Source organism: Hordeum vulgare, chromosome 2H, assembly GCF_904849725.1.
Source record: "Hordeum vulgare subsp. vulgare chromosome 2H, MorexV3_pseudomolecules_assembly, whole genome shotgun sequence".
Taxonomy (NCBI): Eukaryota; Viridiplantae; Streptophyta; class Magnoliopsida; order Poales; family Poaceae; genus Hordeum; species Hordeum vulgare.
In genome coordinates, this window is record NC_058519.1 from 581280906 (window position 1) to 581305628 (window position 24723).

The 24723-nt window shown below is 50.1% G+C and overlaps 1 protein-coding gene across 2 annotated transcripts; it reads right to left on the reverse strand.

Annotated features, from left to right (window-relative positions):
• Nucleotides 1-2714: 2714 nt before the first annotated feature.
• On the reverse strand, nucleotides 2715-4983 carry LOC123427427 (BTB/POZ domain-containing protein At1g63850). 2 transcript variants are annotated; one of them, XM_045111472.1, is made up of 3 exons: nucleotides 4816-4983; nucleotides 4121-4753; nucleotides 2715-4026 (listed from the first exon to the last, which is right to left on the reverse strand). In XM_045111472.1, exons 1-3 carry the CDS (start codon nucleotides 4966-4968, stop codon nucleotides 3028-3030), a joined length of 1785 nt encoding a protein of 594 aa, XP_044967407.1. In that variant the 5' UTR covers nucleotides 4969-4983; the 3' UTR covers nucleotides 2715-3027. The 2 variants fall into 2 exon arrangements, with proteins under 2 accessions (XP_044967407.1, XP_044967406.1); XM_045111471.1 differs by having other exon boundaries at nucleotides 4121-4947.
• Between the last annotated feature and the right edge of the window lie 19740 nt (nucleotides 4984-24723).

Sequence of the window (24723 nt, forward strand, 5' to 3'; positions counted from 1 at the left end):
TTTAATTCATAAATTTGTATTAAAAGTTATGTACACTCAAAGAAATTATGGACATTTTTTAGAATTAACGAACATTTCAAATATCGTCTAATTTATCTTTGCCTAAGAAGCCTAACATGAAAAAAAGAAGAACTAAGTTTTGAAGGTTTAGTTACGGACGCGTCCGAGTGGAAGGTTTACTTACGGAAGCCCTACTCAATGGAATGCTCCTAAGAGCATCTTCAATAGATCGTCCAAAATTTGGCGGTCCAAAATTGAAGATGTAAAATTTGAACCGTTAAAAAGTGCGTTTTGGAGCTTTGAAAAAAGGTCAACTCCAACAGATGGTTCAAATTCTCATGATCCAAAAGACCAACTCCAATAGATGGTCTAAATTCATGGTCCAAAACCGGCCAGCAGCCGCGCGTCTTTGTTCAGCCGCTGTCCAGCCACTGTACAACCGCACATATTGTATAAAAATATGTTTTGAAACAACATAGAAAATTTTTATGTCCATAATATCAAATTATTACATAGTTCTTCAGATTCAGGAGATGAAATGAAACACAAATACAACATAGTTTTGCATAATACAACATAGTTTTGAACAAAAAAATAATGAATCTATGCGGATCTTTCGGATCTTTCGCCATGTCATTTCCAATGCTCTTCCATCAAATCTTTCTGGAGTTGGCCATGCACATCGGTGTCTCTAATCTTGCTGTACACCTTCGTGAAACGTCTGATGCGTTGTTCTTTTCGCATGGGGTTAACAGGAATGCCCATCAAATAATAGAAGTTGTAATCTAAATGTTTTCCACGCTCGTTCTCAATTATCACTAGCATAAACGGAACCATCGTGCTTCGGTTTCTTCCTCTTATGCATGGCCACTAGCATAGCAACCTCCTCTTCTTCATGCAAATCAAATTCCTCATCCGACGATGAATCATTCACGAAAGAGGAATCAACCTAGCTCATCTATATTGCACACAACCACCGTCAAACATACTATCCAATCCCAAGTTAAATCATCAAGTTTCGTCATTTTTTTACCTTGGGGAATTCCGTCGAACACCTAGTGCGCACGGTGGAAGAAGATGGCCGCCGGTTGGATTGACTGCTGCGGACGGCTATAGTCGGCTCCTCCGGACGACGACGGTGATAAGAAAAGAGCTTCAAGGCCGGCCAAGAGGACTTCGGCGGGCGGCGAACAGGACTTCGGCAGTCGGGCAGAGGGCTTCGTGCGGCCGGCGCAACGGCCGTGAACAGGCTCACGGCTAACGAGGACGAGGTCGGCGGCAACCTTCGACCCGACGAAGGGCTACCGCGGTAGCCAGACCTCCGGAGGTGCCGAATCCCGCGCCAGCTGCCTCCCGATTCGGCGGCGTCCGGGCGGCTGCGAGCCGGCTACCGGCGAGGGAGGCGGAGGGCGGCGGGGGGATTTGGGGTGGTGGCGGCGCCGACGGCGTGGTTTTCGGCGGTCGCGGCGGATTCGGCCGGCTGGTCATCGGGCGGGCGGACGGGCGCGGGCGGGAACGGAAAGGAAGTGGCGGTTGGGCGTTCGCGGACGGCGGCTGGTTTTAGACCAGGTGCACCTCGTGATGTAAATTTGTACCGCAAGGTGTTGAATTTTACATCACGAGGAGGCCGTGGTCCAAATTTTTTTACATATGGACCGTCTGTTGAAGCACCGTTTTTGCTCCATACGGTTCAAAAGTTAATAATTTTTATATTTGGACCATCTATTGAAGATGCTCTAAGGCTCACACAACCATCATTGGCTGACACAAATATGCAAGGACACCGCGACCACCCACCTAACAACTCCATTCTCTTCTCGAACTTGTCTAGCATCAGTCTAACACAATATACGAATGCACAAAAAACAGCATGAGAACACAATTAAAATCCATGTCAACGTAGATAACTCACAACCACCACCGGCCGACACCAAAGACCGAAACATGCAAAGACACCACAACCACGCACCTAACAACTCCATTCTCCTGTCCAGGATTAGTCCAACAAAATATACGAATGCACAGAGAACACCAGGAGAACATAATTAAATCCAAGCCAACATAGATAAAGCCAAAATGAATAACCGACCGCAATAACCTGCTAGAGGAAAAGGAGTTAATCCCACAAATGAAGAACGGCATGGCAAAGCCCGCGTTAGCCTGTAGGCCTCGTCACTGTGCCATCAGTTGAAGTTATCACTATGCTGTTCGACCTGTGACTGTAGATTCAAGTTGGAATGGTACTAAGACTACCTTCAACTCCGTCTATCCCTTAACTTGTGCATCCTATTATCACATTTTGGTCTACCGTCTATCCCTTATAACTTGTGCATCATACTATCACATTTTGGTCTACCGTTCAGTGCCTTGATATGGCTGCATGCACTCATTTGGACAAGTCCCCGATTGCTAAACCACTTCCATCTTCATCTATTTATAAGATACGTGCAACCACTCTCACGAGCAATAAGCAATATTCGTATGCTCAAGGGGTTACTTATTCATCGAAAAGGTATTGTCCTGCATACTATTAAGAACATGACCAGATTCGTTCACACAATCTGTAAAAGGCATAGCGGTTCAACAACCAGCAAATTAAAAACAGAGAAACGAAGCATGTTACTAAAATCTACTCCAACACTGCTCTGAAGCAAACATCAATCCATTTCCAACTGCTACAACAACTTTCCTCACATGGCACGCAGGACAGCTGGTTGGCCTTCAAAATGTATTCAGATTGAGATGGCAAGTATACAAACACTGACAACAAAGAAGAATTAAGAGGTGTGTTCCGCAATGAATTTGAGGCATGTGCCTGCTGTGATAAGCTGCTATAATAGGCAATAAACAATCTACCCCACGATGAACAAGATGAACATACTCGTGTATAATTAATTTGCCTAGAACCAAACAGATGTAACAGAGAACTCAACAAGACAGTCAGAACACAACTACAGATCCCACGGAACTAACCTTTATATCCAAACATCAGCCACCCTTCATATCCAAGTTGGGCCAACAACTTCATCAAGAATTATCACAGATTGCTGTAATTCTCAAACGGGGTGGTTGCTCTGGTTCGGCACTCCTTTTCCAGAATGCACGCCGCCACCATACCTCGAAGCCTCTCTGAATGTTTGGGCAGTCCTCCCCAGAGTTGAGGAACCGATTAAACCAGGCAAGCAAGATCTCCTGCTGAGTAGCAAGCGGCAGTGTCAGGATCGTGTTTGCCAGCCCATCCTCAATCAAATGCCGGTCAAGCCCCTTGCATGCTCGCCGCATCCACCCAAAGTCTTCGTAGAAGGGCTCAAGCCAGGTACTCAGGAGCTGGGAGCGGGCCTCTTTGGACACTAAGATCTGCCCTTTGCCAACCCCGACGAAAAGCCTCGCCGTCACTCGGCTCACTTCATAGCGATGTATAGCCGGGACTTTACCATGCATCTCTGCCAACTCATTCTGTATTGCCCATGTCCTCAAGAAGTCCTCAGCAATCTGCCGCTCAACAAGGATGTCAAGCACCCAATGCAGGTTATCAGCCTGCCTAGCGATCTGTGGCACCTCCGATTGGTCACCTCCTGCAGCCCTCACAAATTGCTCACGCAGCAGGCACAGGCAGCCATTGCATGCCGAATAGAGTGACTCCTTGCGGAGGTCACCACCAATGGCTCCGCCACGCGATGCGCTGTTCTCTCTTAGCATTTTGGAGACCAGACCCTTCATCTCCCTCCTTGCCTTCTCGTCTTTGCCCTCCAGGACAACCTGCAGGAGCCTAACTAACACCTCTTCACCACCACCCACATTACTGCCACCGTTGCAATTTGGTCCCATTTCTACCTCCTCGGTCACCACAGAAGGTGTCAACTCCAGGGAGACCCTCTTAAGAACCTCCCCAGCGCCAGAGTTCTCAAGATGCAGCTGCGTCAACAATGCTGCCACTTTCTCGTCATCATCCTCCGCCCACGGAGCAGCCTCCAAATACTCCAAGCAAGAAAGCACTCCAGCGTCGAACACGATGGCTGCGGACACCTACAGATACAGAAAGAAGGTGGAAATTAAGGACCAAAAGCAAAATGATGTGAATTGACCATTAGACATGAGGAAAAGAAGAAAGGGGCGGTACCTTTAAAATGCCAAGGACCTTGGCCACATCCTCCCTCATGAGCCTCCTACGGAGATCCTTGCAGTACATGAGGCGCAGCGTCTCGACGTACACCTCGACGTCGTCGCAGTCGGAGATCTCGACGATGTGGGGCAGCGTCCGCTGCTGCTTGGACCAGCGGTCGGAGAGCTTGGCGGCGAAGAACCTGCTGTGCGCGACGAGTATGTGGCGGTGCACGCAGAGCGTGAGGGAGAGGCCGTCCTTGGAGCTGAGGGTGAGGCGCACGTCGGAGGAGTCGGCGTCGTTGAACTGGTTCCCGGGGCTGCAGCTGCCGATGAGCTCGGCGACGCGGTCCTGGAGCAGCGCCTGCCTGTCCATGGAGCGCGCGGGGGCGAGGGGGTTGTGGTGCTGATGCGGGTGCGGCGGGGCGGAGTGGGCTGCGGCGGCGGAGCGGGGCTGGTAGTCCTGCTCGTTGGCCATCATGTCGAAGAGGGTGGGGCTGGAGCGCGTCTTGTCGATCGGCAGCGGCGGAGGGGACATGGGGTTGAGGAGGCCGGCGTTGAGCGCGGAGTTGAACTTGGTGTAGCTGGAGGGGTAGGAGTGCGTGTAGGAGGGCGGGTTGGGGCTGGCGTAGGAGGAGGCGCCGGCGGCGGGCTGCTGCTGCTGCGGGGGCGGGCGGTCCATGGGGGGCCGGCGGTGCCGCGGGTGGCAGCGGCGGAGGAGTGGAAGTGGGAGGTGGAGGGGGCGGGGTGCGGCGCGCAGCACCAGGAGGAGAGGTCGTGGGGAACGAGGTGGGACTGGGAGTGGGAGGGGGGCGAGGGCAAGGGCTTCTTTGGGTGCGGCCTGCTGGATCTGGAGGAAGCGGCCATAGCAGGGAGTGGTAATCGTTCGGTTAGTTTTTTCCGGGTGCGGGGTGGGGGCGCGCGTCGCGTAGGCTGGCTGGCGTGGGGATTCTCGCCGCCCGAGGGCAGTCGGGCACGAGGCGGAGCGCTTGTCGCTTTTTTTGTTGAGGCGTGGTGGGGAGTAGTAATAATGGTTGTATCGCCCCGAGGGGACCACCCATTGCCAGTGCCGATGAGCGCTACACGGCGGAGAGTCTTTATTTTTTCTTCTGTGAAGAGGCACTGGTAGCTTGCATTACAGAGAAAAAGTCAATGTAAGTGTCTCAAACTACTTTTTATTATGGAGCATGCGTGTTCATATATCATCATTGTACATGCCCTGACCTCGTCCATAGTGACTCAGGCGCATCTTGCAACCTCGCACAGTCGCCCTTCCTTACCTTTACTCTCATCGCGCCGTCATCGGACAAAGACGGCGTGGCAGGCGACAGAATGTTCGAGCGGTGTGTCGGCGCACGCTGGGCTCACGATCTCGACGGGGCGGCGGCTCGGCCCGGCGTCCTTACGTGAGCGTGGCACCGGCTACCGGAGGGACGAGAGGCCCTCCGGGATTTGATCCCTCTTGCTGTTTTTTTTATGTTTTCGCAATTGTTTTTTTAGATTGGTTTTTTCGTCGATATATAGAGTTGCGGCGGAGGAACTTCTGATTCACTGTAATTTCTGGAGGTTTCTATATTTATAGAATTTTTGTACGTTAGAATCACGTCAAGATGGGTACCGGGGGGGCGTGTGGTGATTCTTTGTTCAAGTATTTCTCTTTTCTTCCAAAAAAATCGTTAAAAAGTTCTGTCTAATTCCGAAAACTTTTATTTCTACATAAAAAATAACATCACGGTAGTTCTGCTGAAAACAGCGTCAGTCCGGGTACAGATCCCTGTACCGCACTCCTGCCTTGAAGGCGCAGACTGCTTGATGCTCGGTGACGTTCTCCACCGTGTGGTAGAGAGTTGTCCAACACTGAATGAAGTCTCGCAGGGGCTCATTCTGCTTCTGGACGCAGTGCTGGAGCTCCACGAGGCCAGCAGGACGCTTGCACGCCCCTTCGAAGGCCCTGATGAACACTCGGGCCAGATCTGCCCAGCTGTAGATGCTTGAGGGGGCCAACTCGTTCAGCCACGCTCGCGCCGAGCCGTCGAGCATCAGAGGGAGGTGCTTCATGGCGACATGGTCGTCTCCTCCTCCGATCTGGACTGCCACTCGGTAATCATCCAGCCACGTTTCTGGCTTGGACTCTCCTGTAAACTTGCTAATTCCCGTCGCCAACCGGAAGTTGGGAGGGATGTCAGCCGAACAGGTGGCTCGACTGAAACACTCGGGACCAGAAACGATGGTCCTGCTTCCACTCGGACGGTGAATATCGTAACCATCGCGGTGGGCTCGGCCCCTGTCGACCCTCCGCTGGGCGATATGCCCTCTCTTGTCGGGCCTTGGGTCGTAAGTGCCGCCGACTAAACGCCGATCATCATGATGTCGGGGCCCGTAGGGCCCACCCCGCGGAGGGGTGCGTGAACGGCGACGATCTTCGGGATTTATGGAACGACTGCCTCCTCTGTGTCGCTGATGAGAACCAGGGCTATGAACTGACCGATGCGTATTCGCATGAACAGAACTATTGTAGATCCTGTTGTGCGACTGGGAGACCGCCGAATTTTGCTGCTGCGCCGTGTGCAACAGGGCGCGGATTTGCTCGATCCCCCTGCCAGCCTCTCAATCAGTCGGCTGAAGGGAATCGGCTATCTTGGCAGCCGCAGCCAAGTTGAGGAGGGGTGTGCGGAACAGCTCCACGTTGCTCCGCCGAGTGTGCCGACTGGCAGAACGGCGAAGCGGACGACGCGCGCCGGACGTTTCGCCGATCTCGTGCTCGTTCCGGCCAGCTTGACGGGGATCTTCATGGGAATTGGCCATGTGTACTTCTGCTGCAGGCCCGCGACCCGCGTACTCGGTAGGAAACTCAGTCGAAACCGAGCCCGAGTGCTGAGACGGCGGGGCAACCACAACTGACTCTAGAACCGCCACTTGTGAAGACGCGTTCTAGCGCACCTGGGCGTGTTGCACCCAACGCTGGAGTCGCGGACGGCGGGACCGCTTGCTGCTGCTGGAGAAGAAGAATGCCGCGGGCGCCGGCACGGAAGTGTGTAGCCCCACAACGGGGAAGCGCCTCGACATTGAGAGGAGCATCCCGAAGCCATGCCGAATCATCGACGATGAAGGAGAGAGCGCCGAAGAAGATCTGGTGACCCATGCTCGAATCTCCACCGGACAACATGACAAAAGGAAGTAGTCGCAAACTCGCCGGAAGTCGCTTAGACGCCTGCCCCACGGTGGGCGCCAACTGTCGTGGGTATAAGCCTGACAGTAGATGTGTAGGGTACGAAATGGATGGGCAGAGTCCCATCTACGGCGAGGTTGTATGAGTTCAGGCCCCTCTACGGTGGAGGTAATAGCCCTACGTCTCAGTGCTCTGGGAGCTTGTTGTTGGGGAACGTCGCATGGGAAACAAAAATTTTCCTACGCGCACGAAGACCTATCATGGTGATGTCCATCTACGAGAGGGGACGAGTGATCTACGTACCCTTGTAGATCATACAGCAGAAGCGTTAGTGAACGCGGTTGATGTAGTGGAACGTCCTCACATCCCTCGATCCGCCCCGCGAACAATCCCGCGATCAGTCCCACGATCTAGTACCGAACGGATGGCACCTCCGCGTTCAGCACACGTACAGCTCGACGATGATCTCGGCCTTCTTGATCCAGCAAGAGAGACGGAGAGGTAGAAGAGTTCTCCGGCAGCGTGACGGCGCTCCGGAGGTTGGTGATGACCTTGTCTCAGCAGGGCTCTGCCCGAGCTCCGCAGAAACGCGATCTAGAGGAAAAACCGTGGAGGTATGTGGTCGGGCTGCCGTGGAAAAGTCGTCTCAAATCAGCCCTAAAACCTCCGTATATATAGGTGGGAGGGAGGGGACCTTGCCTTGGGGCTCAAGGAGCCCCAAGGGGGTCGGCCGAGTCCAAGGGGGAAGGCTCCCCCCCAAACCGAGTTGGACTTGGTTTGGTGGGTGGGAGTCCTTCCTTCCCTTCCCACCTCCTCTTTTTTTTCTCTTTGGTTTTCTTTCCTAGGCGCATAGGGCCCTTTCGGGCTGTCCCACCAGCCCACTAAGGGCTGGTGTGCCACCCTCAAGGCCTATGGGCTTCCCCGGGGTGGGTTGCCCCCCCCGGTGAACTCCCGGAACCCATTCGTCATTCCCGGTACATTCCCGGTAACTCCAAAAACCTTCCGGTAATCAAATGAGGTCATCCTATATATCAATCTTCGTTTCCGGACCATTCCGGAAACCCTCGTGACGTCCTTGATCTCATCCGGGACTCCTAACAACATTCGGTAACCAACCATATAACTCAAATACGCATAAAACAATGTCGAACCTTAAGTGTGCAGACCCTGCGGGTTCGAGAACTACGTAGACATGACCCGAGAGACTCCTCGGTCAATATCCAATAGCGGGACCTGGATGCCCATATTGGATCCTACATATTCTACGAAGATCTTATCGTTTGAACCTCAGTGCCAAGGATTCATATAATCCCGTATGTCATTCCCTTTGTCCTTCGGTATGTTACTTGCCCGAGATTCGATCGTGAGTATCCGCATACCTATTTCAATCTCGTTCACCGACAAGTCTCTTTACTCGTTCCGTAATACAAGATCCCGCAACTTTCACTAAGTCACATTGCTTGCAAGGCTTGTGTGTGATGTTGTATTACCGAGTGGGCCCCGAGATACCTCTCCGTCACACGGAGTGACAAATCCCAGTCTTGATCCATACTAACTCAACTAACACCTTCGGAGATACCTGTAGAGCATCTTTATAGTCACCCAGTTACGTTGCGACGTTTGATACACACAAGGCATTCCTCCGGTGTCAGTGAGTTATATGATCTCATGGTCATAGGAATAAATACTTGACACGCAGAAAACAGTAGCAACAAAATGACCCGATCAACATGCTATGTCTATTAGTTTGGGTCTAGTCCATCACGTGATTCTCCTAATGACGTGATCCAGTTATCAGGCAACAACACTTTGTTCATAATCAGAAGACACTGACTATCTTTGATCAACTGGCTAGCCAACTAGAGGCTTGCTAGGGACGATGTTTTGTCTATGTATCCACACATGTAAATGAGTCTTCATTCAATACAATTATAGCATGGATAATAAACGATTATCTTGATACAGGAATTATAATAATAACTATATTTATTATTGCCTCTAGGGCATAATTCCAACAGTCTCCCACTTGCACTAGAGTCAATAATCTAGCCCTCACATCATCATGTGAATTACATTGTAATAAATCTAACACCCATACAGTTCGGGTGTTGATCGTGCTTTGGCCGTGGAAGAGGTTTAGTCAGCGGGTCTGCTACATTCAGATCCGTGTGCACTTTGCATATATTTACGTCCTCTCCCTCGACGTAGTCGCGGATGAGGTTGAAGCGTCGTTTGATGTGTCTGGTCTTCTTGTGAAACCGTGGTTCCTTTGCTAAGGCAATGGCACCCGTGTTGTCACAGAACAAGGTTATTGGATTCAGTGCGCTTGGCACCACTCCAAGATCTGTCATGAACTGCTTCATCCAGACACCCTCCTTAGCCGCCTCCGAGGTAGCCATGTACTCCGCTTCACATGTAGAATCTGCTACGACGCTTTGCTTGGAACTGCACCAGCTTACCGCACCCCCATTAAGAATAAATACGTATCCGGTTTGCGACTTAGAGTTGTCCGGATCTGTGTCAAAGCTTGCATCGACGTAACCTTTTACGGCGAGCTCTTCCTCACCTCCATACACGACAAACATCTCCTTAGTCCTTTTCAGGTACTTCATGATATTCTTGACCGCTGTCCAGTGATGCACTCCTGGATTACTCTGGAACCTAACTGCCATACTTATGGCCAGGCTAACATCCGGTCTAGTGCACAGCATTGCATACATGATAGAACCTATGGCTGAAGCATAGGGGACGGAGCGCATATGCTCTCTATCTTCATCGGTTGCTGGGCACTGAGTCTTACTCAATCTCGTACCTTGTAAAACTGGCAAGAACCCTTTCTTGGACTGTTCCATTTTGAACCTCTTCAAAACTTTATCAAGGTATGTGCTTTGTGAAAGTCCTATCAGGCGTTTTGATCTATCCCTATAGATCTTAATGCCTAGAATGTAAGCATCTTCTCCTAGGTCCTTCATAGAGAAACTCTTATTCAAGTAATCCTTTATGCTCTCTAAAAACTCCACGTTGTTTCCAATCAGCAATATGTCATCCACATATAATATTAGAAACGCCACAGAGCTCCCACTCACTTTCTTGTAAATACAAGATTCTCCAACCACTTGTATAAACCCAAATGCTTTGATCACCTCATCAAAGTGTTTGTTCCAACTCCGAGATGCTTGCACCAGTCCATAAATGGATCGCTGGAGCTTGCACACCTTGTTAGCATTCTTAGGATCGACAAAACCTTCGGGTTGTATCATATACAACTCTTCCTTAAGGAAACCGTTAAGGAACGTCGTTTTGACATCCATCTGCCAGATTTCATAATCGAAAAATGCAGCTATTGCTAACATGATTCTGACGGACTCAAGCATCGCTACGGGTGAGAATGTCTCATCGTAGTCAACTCCTTGAACTTGTGAAAAACCCTTTGCCACAAGTCGAGCTTTATAAACGGTCACATTGCCGTCAGCGTCCGTCTTCCTCTTAAAGATCCATTTGTTCTGAATAGCCTTGCGGCCCTCAGGTAGTACCTCCAAAGTCCACACTTTGTTCTCATACATGGATCCTATCTCGGACTTCATGGCTTCTAGCCATTTGTTGGAATCTGGGCCCACCATTGCTTCTTCATAATTTGCAGGTTCATTGTTGTCTAACAACATGATTGATAAGACGGGATCACCGTACCACTCTGGAGCAGCACGTGGTCTCGTCGACCTGCGTGGTTCGACAGAAACTTGAACCGAAGTTTCATGATCATCATCATTAACTTCCTCCTCAACCGGCGTCGCAACGACAGAGGTTTCCCCTTGCCCTGCGCCACCATCCAGAGGGATGAGAGGTCCGACAACCTCGTCAAGTTCTATCTTCCTCCCACTCAATTCTCTCGAGAGAAACTCCTTCTTGAGAAAAGCTCCGTTTTTAGCAACAAACACTTTACCCTCGGATTTGAGATAGAAGGTGTACCCAACTGTCTCTTTTGGGTAACCTATGAAGATGCACTTTTCCGCTTTGGGTTCCAGCTTTTCAGGCTGAAGCTTTTTGACATAAGCATCACATCCCCAAACTTTAAGAAACGACAACTTTGGCCTTTTGCCATACCACAGTTCGTATGGTGTCGTCTCAACGGATTTTGATGGTGCCCTATTTAAAGTGAATGCAGCTGCTCCTAATGCATAACCCCAAAACGATAACGGCAAATCGGTAAGAGACATCATAGATCGCACCATCTCTAATAAAGTACGATTACGACGTTCGGACACACCATTACGCTGTGGTGTTCCAGGCGGTGTTAACTGTGAAACAATTCCACATTGTCTTAAGTGAGCACCAAACTCGAAACTCAGATATTCACCCCCACGATCAGACCGTAGGAACTTGATCTTCTTGTTACGATGATTTTCAACTTCACTCTGAAATTGCTTGAACTTTTCAAATGTTTCAGACTTGTGCTTCATCAAGTAGACATAACCATATCTACTCAAATCGTCAGTGAAGGTGAGAAAATAACGATATCCGCGTGTGCCTCCACGCTCATCGGACCACACACATCGGTATGTATGATTTCCAACAAGTCACTTGCACGCTCCATTGTTCCAGAGAACGGAGTCTTAGTCATCTTGCCCATGAGGCATGGTTCGCATGTGTCAAGTGAATCAAAGTCAAGTGACTCCAAAAGTCCACCAACATGGAGTTTCTTCATGCTTTTTACACCAATATGACCTAAGCGGCAGTGCCACAAAAATATGGCGCTATCATTGTTAACTCTAACTCTTTTGGTCTCATGTTATGTATATGCGTATCGCTATCAAGATTCAATATGAACAATCCTCTCACATTAGGTGCATGACCATAAAAGATGTTACTCATAGAAATAGAACAACCATTATTCTCTAACTTAAAAGAGTAACCGTCTCGCAATAAACAAGATCCAGATATAATGTTCATGCTCAATGCAGGCACTAAATAACAATGATTTAAGTTCATCACTAATCCTGATGGTAACTGAAGTGAAACTGTGCCGACGGCGATTGCATCAACTTTGGAACCATTTGCTACGCGCATCGTCACTTCATCTTTCGCCAGCCTTCGTCTATTCCGCAGTTCCTGTTTCGAGTTGCAAATATGAGCAACAGAACCGGTATCGAATACCCAGGCACTACTACGAGAGCCGGTTAAGTACACATCAATAACATGTATATCAAATATACCTGATTTTTCTTTGGCCGCCTTCTTATCTGCCAGATACTTGGGGCAATTGCGCTTCCAACGACCCATACCCTTGCAATAGTAACACTCCGTTTCAGGCTTAGGTCCAGCTTTGGGTTTCTTCGTCGGATTGGCAACAAGCTTGCCGCTCTTCTTTGAATTACCCTTCTTGCCTTTGCCGTTTCTCTTGAAACTAGTGGTCTTATTCACCATCAACACTTGATGCTCTTTACGGAGTTCAGACTCTGCGACTTTCAGCATCCCAAACAACTCGTCGGGAGACTTGTTCATCCCTTGCATGTTGTAGTTCAACACAAAGCCTTTATAGCTTGGCGGCAGTGATTGAAGGATTCGGTCAGTGATAGCCTCTTGTGGGAATTCAATCCCCAGCTCAGCTAGACGGTTTGAGTACCCAGACATTTTGAGCACATGTTCACTGACACACGAGTTCTCCTCCATCTTGCAAGCATAGAATTTATCGGAGGTCTCATACCTCTCGATCCGGGCGTTCTTCTGAAAGATAAACTTCAATTCTTGGAACATCTCAAATGCTCCATGATGCTCAAAGCGACGTTGAAGTCCCGGTTCTAAGCCATACAAGACTGCACATTGAACTATTGAGTAGTCCTCCTTACGTACTAACCAAGCGTTCTCAACATCCTGATCAGCCGTAGCGGGTGGTTCATCTCCTAGCGCAGCATTAAGGACATAGTCCTTCTTCCCAGGTTGTAAGATTAGCTTAAGATTACGAGCCCAGTCTACAAAGTTGCTTCCATCATCTTTCAACTTAGCTTTCTCTAGGAACGTATTAAAATTCAGGATGACTGTAGCGTGAGCCATGATCTACAACACAAATATATTCAAAGTGGACTTAGACTATGTTCAAGATAATTAGAGTTTAACTTAATCAAATTATTCGCTAAACTCCCACTCAAAAAGTACATCTCTCTAGTCATTTGAGTGGTTCATGATCCACTTATACTAGCTCAAGTCCGATCATCAGTGAGTTGAGTATAGTTTCAGTGGTAAGCATCCCTATGCTAATCATATCATCTATATGATTCATGATCGACCTTTCGGTCTCATGTGTTCCGAGGCCATGTCTGCACATGCTAGGCTCGTCAAGCTTAACCCGAGTGTTCCACGTGCGCAACTGTTTTGCACCCGTTGTATGTGAACGTTGAGTCTATCACACCCGATCATCACGTGGTGTCTCGAAACGACGAACTGTAGCAACGGTGCACAGTCGGGGAGAACACAATTTCGTCTTGAAATTTTAGTGAGAGATCACCTCATAATGCTACCGTCGTTCTAAGCAAAATAAGGTGCATAAAAGGATTAACATCACATGCAATTCATAAGTGACATGATATGGCCATACACGTGCTTCTTGATCTCCATCACCAAAGCACCGGCACGATCTTCTTGTCACCGGCGCCACACCATGATCTCCATCAACGTGTTGCCATCGGGGTTGTCGTGCTACTCATGCTATTACTATTAAAGCTACATCCTAGCAAAATAGTAAACGCATCTGCAAGCACAAACGTTAGTATAAAGACAACCCTATGGCTCCTGCCGGTTGCCGTATCACATCACAAGCATACCCTATTACAACATGATCATCTCATACATCCAATATATCACATCACATCGCTGGCCATATCACATCACAAGCATACCCTGCAAAAACAAGTTAGACGTCCTCTAATTTTGTTGTTGCATGTTTTACGTGGTGACCATGGGTATCTAGTAGGATCGCATCTTACTTACGCAAACACCACAACGGAGATATATGAGTTGCTATTTAACCTCATCCAAGGACCTCCTCGGTCAAATCCGATTCAACTAAAGTTGGAGAAACCGACACTTGCCAGTCATCTTTGAGCAACGGGGTTACTCGTAGCGATGAAACCAGTCTCTCGTAAGCGTACGAGTAATGTCGGTCCAAGCCGCTTCAATCCAACAATACCGCGGAATCAAGAAAAGACTAAGGAGGGCAGAAAAACGCACATCACCGCCCACAAAAACTTTTGTGTTCTACTCGAGAAGACATCTACGCATGAACCTAGCTCATGATGCCACTGTTGGGGAACGTCGCATGGGAAACAAAAATTTTCCTACGCGCACGAAGACCTATCATGGTGATGTCCATCTACGAGAGGGGATGAGTGATCTACGTACCCTTGTAGATCGTACAGCAGAAGCGTTAGTGAACGCGGTTGATGTAGTGGAACATCCTCACGTCCCTCGATCCGCCCCGCGAACAATCCCGCGATCAGTCCCACGATCTAGTACCGAACGGACGACACCTCCGCGTTCAGCACACGTACAGCTCGACGATGATCTCGGCCTTCTTGATCCAGCAAGAGAGACGCAGAGGTAGAAGAGTTCTCCGGCAGCGTGACGGCGCTCCGGAGGTTGGTGATGACCTTGTCTCAGCAGGGCTCCGCCCGAGCTCCGCAGAAACGCGATCTAGAGGAAAAACCGTGGAGGTATGTGGTCGGGCTGCCATGGAAAAGTCGTCTCAAATCAGCCCTAAAACCTCCGTATATATAGGTGGGAGGGAGGGGACCTGGCCTTGGGGCTCAAGGAGCCCCAAGGGGGTCGGCCGAGTCCAAGGGGGAAGGCTCCCCCCCCAAACCGAGTTGGACTTGGTTTGGTGGGTGGGAGTCCTTCCTTCCCTTCCCACCTCCTCTTTTTTTTCTCTTTGATTTTCTTTCCTAGGCACATAGGGCCCTTTTGGGCTGTCCCACCAGCCCACTAAGGGCTGGTGTGCCACCCTCAAGGCCTATTGGCTTCCCCGGGGTGGGTTGCCCCCCCGGTGAACTCCCGGAACCCATTCGTCATTCCCGGTACATTCCCGGTAACTCCGAAAACCTTCTGGTAATCAAATGAGGTCATCCTATATATCAATCTTCATAGGGGACGGAGCGCATAGGAAAAACTATGGAGGTATGTGGTCGGGCAGCCGTGAGAAAGTCGTCTCAAATCTACCCTAAAAGCCCCATATATATAGGAGGAGGGAGGGGGACCTTGCCTTGGGGTCCAAGGGACTCCCAAGGGGTCGGCCGAGCCAAGGGGGGAGGACTCCCCCCCCAAACCGAGTTGGACTTGGTTTGGTGGGAGGAGTCCCCCTCCCTTCCCACTTCTTCCCTCTTTTTTTTTCTTTTCCTTTGATTTTCTTTTCTTGGCGCATAGGCCTCCTTGGGGCTGTCCCACCAGCCCACTAAGGGCTGGTGTGTCTCCCCAAAGCCTATGGGATTCCCCGGGGTGGGTTGCCCCCCCCCGGTGAACTCCCGGAACCCATTCGTCATTCCCGGTACATTCCCGGTAACTCCGAAAACCTTCCGGTAATCAAATGAGGTCATCCTATATATCAATCTTTGTTTCTGGACCATTCCGGAAACTCTCGTGACGTCCGTGATCTCATCCGGGACCCCGAACAACATTCGGTAACCAACCATATAACTCAAATACGCATAAAACAACGTCGAACCTTAAGTGTGCAGACCCTGCGGGTTCGAGAACTATGTAGACATGACCCGAGAGACTCCTCGGTCAATATCCAATAGCGGGACCTGGATGCCCATATTGGATCCTACATGTTCTACGAAGATCTTATCGTTTGAACCTTAGTGCCAAGGATTCGTATAATCCCGTATGTCATTCCCTTTATCCTTCGGTATGTTACTTGCCCGAGATTCGATCGTCGGTATCCGCATACCTATTTCAATCTCGTTTACCGGCAAGTCTCTTTACTCGTTCCGTAATACAAGATCCCGCAACTTACACTAAGTTACATTGCTTGCAAGGCTTGTGTGTGATGTTGTATTACCGAGTGGGCCCCGAGATACCTCTCCGTCACACGAAGTGACAAATCCCAGTCTTGATCCATACTAACTCAACTAACACCTTCGGAGATACCTGTAGAGCATCTTTATAGTCACCCAGTTACGTTGCGACGTTTGATACACACAAAGCATTCCTCCGGTGTTAGTGAGTTATATGATCTCATGGTCATAGGAATAAATACTTGACACGCAGAAAACAGTAGCAACAAAATGACACGATCAACATGCTACGTCTATTAGTTTGGGTCTAGTCCATCACGTGATTCTCCTAATGACGTGATCCAGTTATCAAGCAACAACACCTTGTTCATAATCAGAAGACACTGACTATCATCGATCAACTGGCTAGCCAACTAGAGGCATGCTAGGGACGGTGTTTTGTCTATGTATCCACACATGTAAATGAGTCTTCATTCAATACAATTATAGCATGGATAATAAACTATTATCTTGATACAGGAATTATAATAATAACTATACATTTATTATTGCCTCTAGGGCATAATTCCAACAAGGCATTCCTCCGGTGTCAGTGAGTTATATGATCTCATGGTCATAGGAATAAATACTTGACACGCAGAAAACAGTAGCAACAAAATGACACGATCAACATGCTACGTCTATTAGTTTGGGTCTAGTCCATCACGTGATTCTCCTAATGACGTGATCCAGTTATCAGGCAACAACACTTTGTTCATAATCAGAAGACACTGACTATCTTTGATCAACTGGCTAGCCAACTAGAGGCTTGCTAGGGACGGTGTTTTGTCTATGTATCCACACATGTAAATGAGTCTTCATTCAATACAATTATAGCATGGATAATAAAAGATTATCTTGATACAAGAATTATAATAATAACTATATTTATTATTGCCTCTAGGGCATAATTCCAACACTTGTTGTCGAGTGGAATATGGAATACAATGATTTGCTAATCCCTGCACCAGCGGGGGAGGGTGGCTTATATAGAGTGTGTTGCCCTCCACAACAGTTCCGGTACAGGGGTGGAGTAGTGGCGATTGAATGCGTACGTTACAGGTAACGTACGTCCTAAATGCTAATAAATGCACCGGGAAACGTACGACCGTTTGCCCTCCACGGGGGTTACGATGTTCCGAGTGGCATCCAGTCGGTTAGTTGGATGCTCTCCGAATGCTAGTTTCCGACTGGATGGTCGAGGACCTGTTACCGACTGGACGATGGGGACTCCTCAATTCGGTCGGAACTGACTAAGGGCCTTGTCCCTTATGAGGAGTAGTCCTTGGGTAGGACTTACAGGGCAGGCCTATGACCCTACCCTAGGACTATAACCCCATCATTAGTCCCCAAATGGATTGGGGTTGGAACGACGAAGCGATGCTTGAAGTTTGGATCCGACTGGAACGGATGTGACTTTGACGTTGCTTGCCTCGATCCATTTTATCTTCTCTGACCAACGATCCGAGTGGAAATCTTTGTGGAACAAACTGTCGGAAACCGAGTGCTTCCAGGGTATCTCTTTACGTGACTAGTCAACTGACAGTAGCGGATTTTCCGGGATCCTCAAATTTCGGTTTCCGCGCGCTCAGCGGGGATGACGCCAGCACGCTCGAGTAGCGCCTGACGCCTCGATTCTCGCGCCTTCAACTTCTCCACTGATATCGCCGCGGTCGGTCGAGGGATAAGGTTTCGGGGCCACCTGCCAGCGACCCAGTCGGAACCTTACTTAAATCCCAGCGGCAAGGGTTTTTAGTTACGCCCGCCGGATCTTTTGCCTTTGCTTCGTCCTCCTCGCCGCCTCCAGTGCACCTAACCTCTCCACTCCTCCTTCCCTTCCGCGGACTCGCAGCTTCCGCCATGACCAAGGGTCAGACCAGCAAGATGGAGGCGAGGAAGAAGAAGGGGAAGGCGGCGGCTCCTGCTCAGCGGCGGCAGCGGCCGTTGCCGGCGGGGTGGATCCAAGGTGACTCCCTCCCTTCCACGGTGACGGAGGGGGATCTGCTACAGCTGGTGGAGCACGGGATAATCGTGCACAAGTCTTGGAGGCTCCCGGCAGAGAATGAGGTCGAGCCGGCGCCCCGGGAGGGGGAGCGCGTCCTGCTGCTCAGCCATGTCTATCGAGGTTTCTCTCTGCCCCCGCATCCTTTCTACAAGGGCATTATGAACCACTTCGGGGCACAGCTTCACCACTTTCCTCTGAATGCTATTGCCCATCTCTCTGCTTTCATAGTTATGTGCGAGTGCTTCATCGGCTGCCGTCCCCATTGGGGGTTGTTCAAACATATATTCTCTGCTAGATCTCAAACTATCAAACGACTTAGTCAGTCGGATGATAAAACGCATTTTCTCCAACTCTGCGGAGGCTTAGGTTTCCAGAAAATGAGTCGGAGTAGTTATCCTGCTCTTCAGCTGAGTGAGTCGGTTAGGAACTGGCAGTCGACGTGGTTCTACTGCCAAGATGTTGCCTGCCCGAATGACTCGACAGGGTTGCCTCCTTTTAGCTTAGATCGTCCCGCTCCACCTAAGTAGCTCGCGCTCACGAAGGCGGAGAAGATCGACATCCAGCCCCTGGTCGACGCACTCATAGACGTCGTCAGAAGGGGAGTCACCGGCATGGATCTGCTGGAGACTTTCCTTCGTCGGCGCATACAACCACTACAGGCTCGTGACCACGCCATGTGGCACTACACGGGGCCCAAAGACTCCACTCGGACCAACGTCTTGAGCATGACCGAAGAGAAGGTGGCGTCGTGGGTGCTCCAGATCACAGGCGCCTGTGAGAACCCCAGAGGGTCTCGGCGAGTGAGGGCTTTCAGCGTGGACAATCCTCCTCCGAACCAGGTGAGTACCCTTTGTCGAGTGCACGTATCTGTTTTAGTTCTATCGCTTTCTTGAATCTCTGCCTGTCGTTTGATGTCGCCGACTATATTTCACGCAGAAGTGGACCAACTGGTTTTCTCCTGTCTCGAACGGGAACCCGGACGAGGAGGAGGAAGAAGGCAGCCAGGAGGGTAGTGTGGAGAGCGGTGAGTATGTCTCCGACAGTGGGGAGACGGAGGAGGAGTCTGGTGAAGAAGAGGAGGATGACGAAGAGCAGGACTCGCCGCCTCCGCTGCCAGAGCACCGGACCGAGCGCCGACACGAACCCGTGGTTCCCTCGGCCCCTCCGGCATCCTCGAGTGCTCCGCCTGCTGCTCCCGTGGTTCCGACTGCTCGGAGCACCAAGAGGGCCAGGGACGCTGCTGTCGAGTCCGTGGGTCAGCCTTCCAAGGTGGCCAAACCGAGTGGGTCTAAACCTCGGAAGGCTTTGCCGCGGATAAGGGTCGTCGTTCCTGTCACCTCGACGTAAGTGCTCTGTTCCTCCAACCTCTTATGATATTCGGTTGAACTCCTGTTTGAAGGTCGAATGAATTTCACTCGACAGGGCTGCCACCTCTGCCACCTCTCCGGCGCACCAGGAGGATGATCCCATGGACGCGGACAACGTCGTATCGTCCCAGCCAGGTGCGTTGTAGTGACTCCGAGAGTGTTATACTATCGCGTCGCGAATTCTATCTTAAGTCTTGCCTCTTTCTTTTTCTGAGATCTCGTGCCGTTCGGTCTATCAGGGGTGATTTGCGTGGACAAGGGCGACCAGGGGAGACCTGAGCAAGCCGTGGAGCCTGTTCTTGAGGCTGCCCCGCCAGTCACTGCTCTCGCCGCAAACGTGCTGCCGACTCAGGCAACGCCGCCGACTGAAACGGCGCTGGTGGCTGATGAACCTACTGGAGTGGGTCTTGGGATGCCCCAGGAACTTCCAACGATGCCAGGCTCGTCGAATGTCGAGTTCAACATCCAGCGTCTCCCGGAGGAGCAAGTGGGAGCGGCCAAGGGGGCCATGGTGCAGGCAGAGCTGATGGCGGGAGAAGCCAAGAAGGCATAAGACTCCATCGCATCCCTGTACCAGCGGAGTTTGGAGCTGCGGGAAGATATCCGAGTAAGTGGGCTAGTAAGTATTTACTTTTCTCTTGTAACCCACTGGGTGTTCTCGGATATCGGATGATGTTTGCAATGGGTTCACTCTGAGTGAACCCAGTGGGTGTAGTCCCTGAGACTTCTGTCGAGTGCTTGCACCGGCAGTTGTCTTTATACATATTGTCTTTGCCTTGGTCAGATCTGGAAATAATATGGTCGACTACAAACAGTTGTGGCAGTCGGGGTGCACTTACTGTAAGAGTCCCCGAGAGTAATTTTAATCAGGTCGGGTAGTATTAGCCTCGTAGGCGTAGGTGGTAACATGTATCTCAATAGGGCGGGCCTGCTTGAGTTGCATGCCAGTGGGGTCACACTCAGTGAACCCACTGGGTGTAGTCCCCGAGACCGCTGTCGACTGCTTGCGTCGGCAGGGGTCTGAAGAACTTGGACTTTTATTGTTGACTTGTCTGATTGTCTCTTGGTGCTGGCTCGCAGAAAACTTGTGAAATGGGGACAACATATGAGACTCTGAGGGCGGAGAAGATTCAGTTTGCTGGTGAGCGGGATGCGGCACTGCTTGCAATGGCTGGTATGAAGAAGGTTCTGGCGGAACGAGAGAAGTCGTTGGAGCAGGCTCGTGAAGCGAACAAAGTGCTGACTGAGGAAGTTGAGAAGATGGGGAAACAAAGGACTGCTGTGATGGGACAAATGGGCGTGCTGAACAAACGGTGCAAAGCGCAGGAGAAATACGTCAGTGACTCGGCTCGGCAGATGATGAGGCGTTTGGCTGGTAAGTCCTGCTTTTTTCCGAGTGCTTGTGGTATGTGTGTCACACTCGGCGCTTATTGTTTGCTTGTCCTGTTGTTGCAGATTTTTGCATTGACGTTGAAGCTGAAGCAGCTGATGTGGAGCGGTCGATTCGTGAGAACGTTCCACTCGGCGAGGACGCCAATCGAGATCTGCTCGCAGCGCACATTCGCATGGGCAAAGTTGGTCCTTTCATTGGTCGACTGAGAGAAGTCGTCGGCCGGATCGACAAGGAGCTTTGGCCGGAAGATGAGTCGTGGCAGGAGATGGACAACTTGATGAGTCGACTCGAGGAGGTCCCCAACCGAGTGTAGTCATGGAAGAAATCTGCGGCTCGTTGTGGTGCAGATGTTGCTCTGTCCTTGGTCCGAGTGCATTGCAAGGAGGTGCGCGAGGAGAAGTTGAAAGCGTTGAAGGTCGCCAACACGAAGAAACTTCGATTCGAAGACTTCATGGAAATCTTCCTTGAAAGTGCCACCCGCATCGCCGACGGAATCGACCTGGACACCTTCGTGGAGCCCTCCAGTCCTGGCGCTACTCCAGACGACGCGTAAGAAAACATTATCCTCGGTATGCCGAGTGTTAATTTGTAAGAAACTTTGGCCACTGCTGTTGGCCGTCACATTCTTGTCTCGGTGTGGGTAAGCTTGATCCACACCGAGCCACTATCTTTGGTTGAACTTTGAGTCGAATCTTTTGCTCTTCTGTTGCAATTTTGACTCGAGTTTTTGTTTGGCGTTTCTTGGTGAAGCCAAAGGCAAACATTCGGAACATGTCAGTTGTCTTGACATCTGCATGAGTCTCATTGAGGGTCCATGGAATTTCTGATTGGATCTGTATTGTCACCGAGTGGATCGGTAGGATCGCCGCTAGGTTTCGAGTGCGACTATCAGGTCGCACTCGGGGCGAGTTGGTACTGATGTAGTTGTCAGTTGTTTTGACATCCACATGAGTCTCAATGAGGGTCTGCAACTCATGTAGTTTTCAGTTGTTTTGACATCCACATGAGCCTCAATGAGGATCTGCAACTCATGTAGTTGTCAGTTGTCTTGACATCCACATGAGCCTCAATGAGGGTCTGCAACTCATGTAGTTGTCAGTTGTCTTGACATCCACATGAGCCTCAATGAGGGTCTGCAACTCATGTAGTTGTCAGTTGTTTTGACATCCACATGAGCCTCAATGAGGGTCTGTTGAGTTCTCGAGTGTACTTGTAGGATACAGTCGAAGGCATGTGGGTGCTTAGGCGATTCTGCATCGCATCTAAGTCCCCGACTGTGGCGTTAAGTGCACACTCGAAGAAAGTTAATACTTAGGCAATTCGTGATCGCAGCTAAGTCCCCGAGTGTGACGTTAAGTGCACACTCGGAGAAAGTTAATACTTAGGCGATTCTGGATCGCAGCTAAGTCCTCGAGTGTGACGCTAAGTGCACACTCGGAGAAAGTTAATACTTAGGCGATTCTGGATCGCAGCTAAGTCCCCGAGTGTGACGTTAAGTGCACACTCGGAGAAAGTTAATACTTAGGCGATTCTGGATCGCAGCTAAGTCCCCGAGTGTGACGTTAAGTGCACACTCGGAGAAAGTTAATACTTAGGCGATTCTGGATCGCAGCTAAGTCCCCGAGTGTGACGTTAAGTGCATACTCGGAGAAAGTTAATACTTAGGCGATTCTGGATCGCAGCTAAGTCCCCGAGTGTGACGTTAAGTGCACACTCGGAGAAAGTTAATACTTAGGCGATTCTGGATCGCAGCTAAGTCCCCGAGTGTGACGTTAAGTGCACACTCGGAGAAAGTTAATACTTAGGCGATTCTGGATCGCAGCTAAGTCCCCGAGTGTGACGTTAAGTGCACACTTGGAGAAAGTTAATACTTAGGCGATTCTGGATCGCAGCTAAGTCCTCGAGTGTGATGTTAAGTGCACACTCGGAGAAAGTTATACTTAGGCGATTCTGGATCGCAGCTAAGTCTCCGAGTGTGACGTTAAGTGCACACTCGGAAAAAGTTAATACTTAGGCGATTCTGGATCGCAGCTAAGTCCCCGAGTGTGACGTTAAGTGCACACTCGGAGAAAGTTAATACTTAGGCGATTCTGGATCGCAGCTAAGTCCCCGAGTGTGACGTTAAGTGCACACTCGGAGAAAGTTAATACTTAGGCGACTCTGGATCGCAGCTAAGTTTTTTTTTTGAGACCGGAATCTGCGACCGCGGAAGAACTTTGAACCTGCAGAAAACTCAATCCGCTTTATATTATTTCACCAATACTTGTTCTTTACATTGCTTCAGTCGACGGTCACGTGTAGAAGCGCTTCAGGAGGTCTCCGTTCCATGCTCGCGGCTCGTCTATCTCCGTGTCGACGTTGTAGAGTCTGTATGCTCCATTGTTCAGCACCTTTGAGATGATGAAGGGTCCTTCCCAGGCAGGAGCCAACTTGTCAGGTCTTTGCTGATCCACTCGGAGCACCAGGTCGCTTGCTTGGAACGTACGACTCCTGACGTGTTGCGCGTGAAAACGTCGCAGATCTTGTTGATAAATGGTTGAGCGAGTCAGTGCCATCTTGCGCTCCTCCTCCAGAAGGTCCACTCCGTCTTGCCTTGCTTGTTTTGCTTCAGCTTCGGAGAAGAGTTCAACTCGTGGAGCGTTGTGAAGTAAGTCACTCGGAAGGACTGCTTCTGCTCCGTAGACGAGGAAGAACGGTGATCGCCCTGTTGATCTGTTCGGGGTTCTGCGAAGACCCCAAAGCATTGAAGGTAGCTCGGTGACCCATGCGCCAGCGGCATGTCCCACCTCTTGCAGGAGTCGGGGCTTCAAACCTTGCAGAATAAGTCCGTTCGCCCGCTCTGCTTGTCCATTGGACTGCGGATGCGCCACGGAAGCAAAATCCACTCGGATACCTTGGCTTGTACAGAAACCTTTGAATCTGTCCGAGTCAAAATTTGTCCCGTTGTCCGTGATTATGCTGTGAGGTACACCGAATCTGGAGATGATGTCCCTGACAAACTTGACGGCTGTTGAGGCGTCGAGCTTCTTGATGGGCTTGGCTTCGATCCATTTCGTGAACTTGTCGACTGCCACCAACAGATGTGTGTATCCTCCTTGGCCTGTCCTAAATGGACTGACTGTATCTAATCCCCACACTGCGAACGGCCAGACAAGAGGGATTGTCTTCAGCGCAGATGTTGGCTTGTGTGACTTGTTGGAGTAGAACTGACAACCCTCACATCGGTCGACCATATCTTTAGCCATCTCGTTTGCTTGCAGCCAGAAGAAACCAACCCTGAACGCCTTGGCGACGATTGCTCTCGAAGAGGCGTGATGACCGCAGGTTCCTGAGTGAATATCTTCCAGGATTAGTTGTCCCTCCTCTGGGGAGATGCATCGTTGAAGAACGCGTGAAACGCTTTCCTTGTACAATTGGCCATCAATGACAGTGAATGACTTCGACCTTCGGACTATCTTCCTGGCCTGGACTTCGTCTTCTGGTAGTTCCTGCCTCAGGATATATGCAATGATCGGCACAGTCCAATCGGGGATGACAACAAGAATCTCCATGGCCAGATCAACCACAGCAGGTACATCGACTTCAGTCGGATCTGTTGAACTCTTTGGTTGTACTGGTTCCTCTATAAAAGGATCTTATTTGACTCA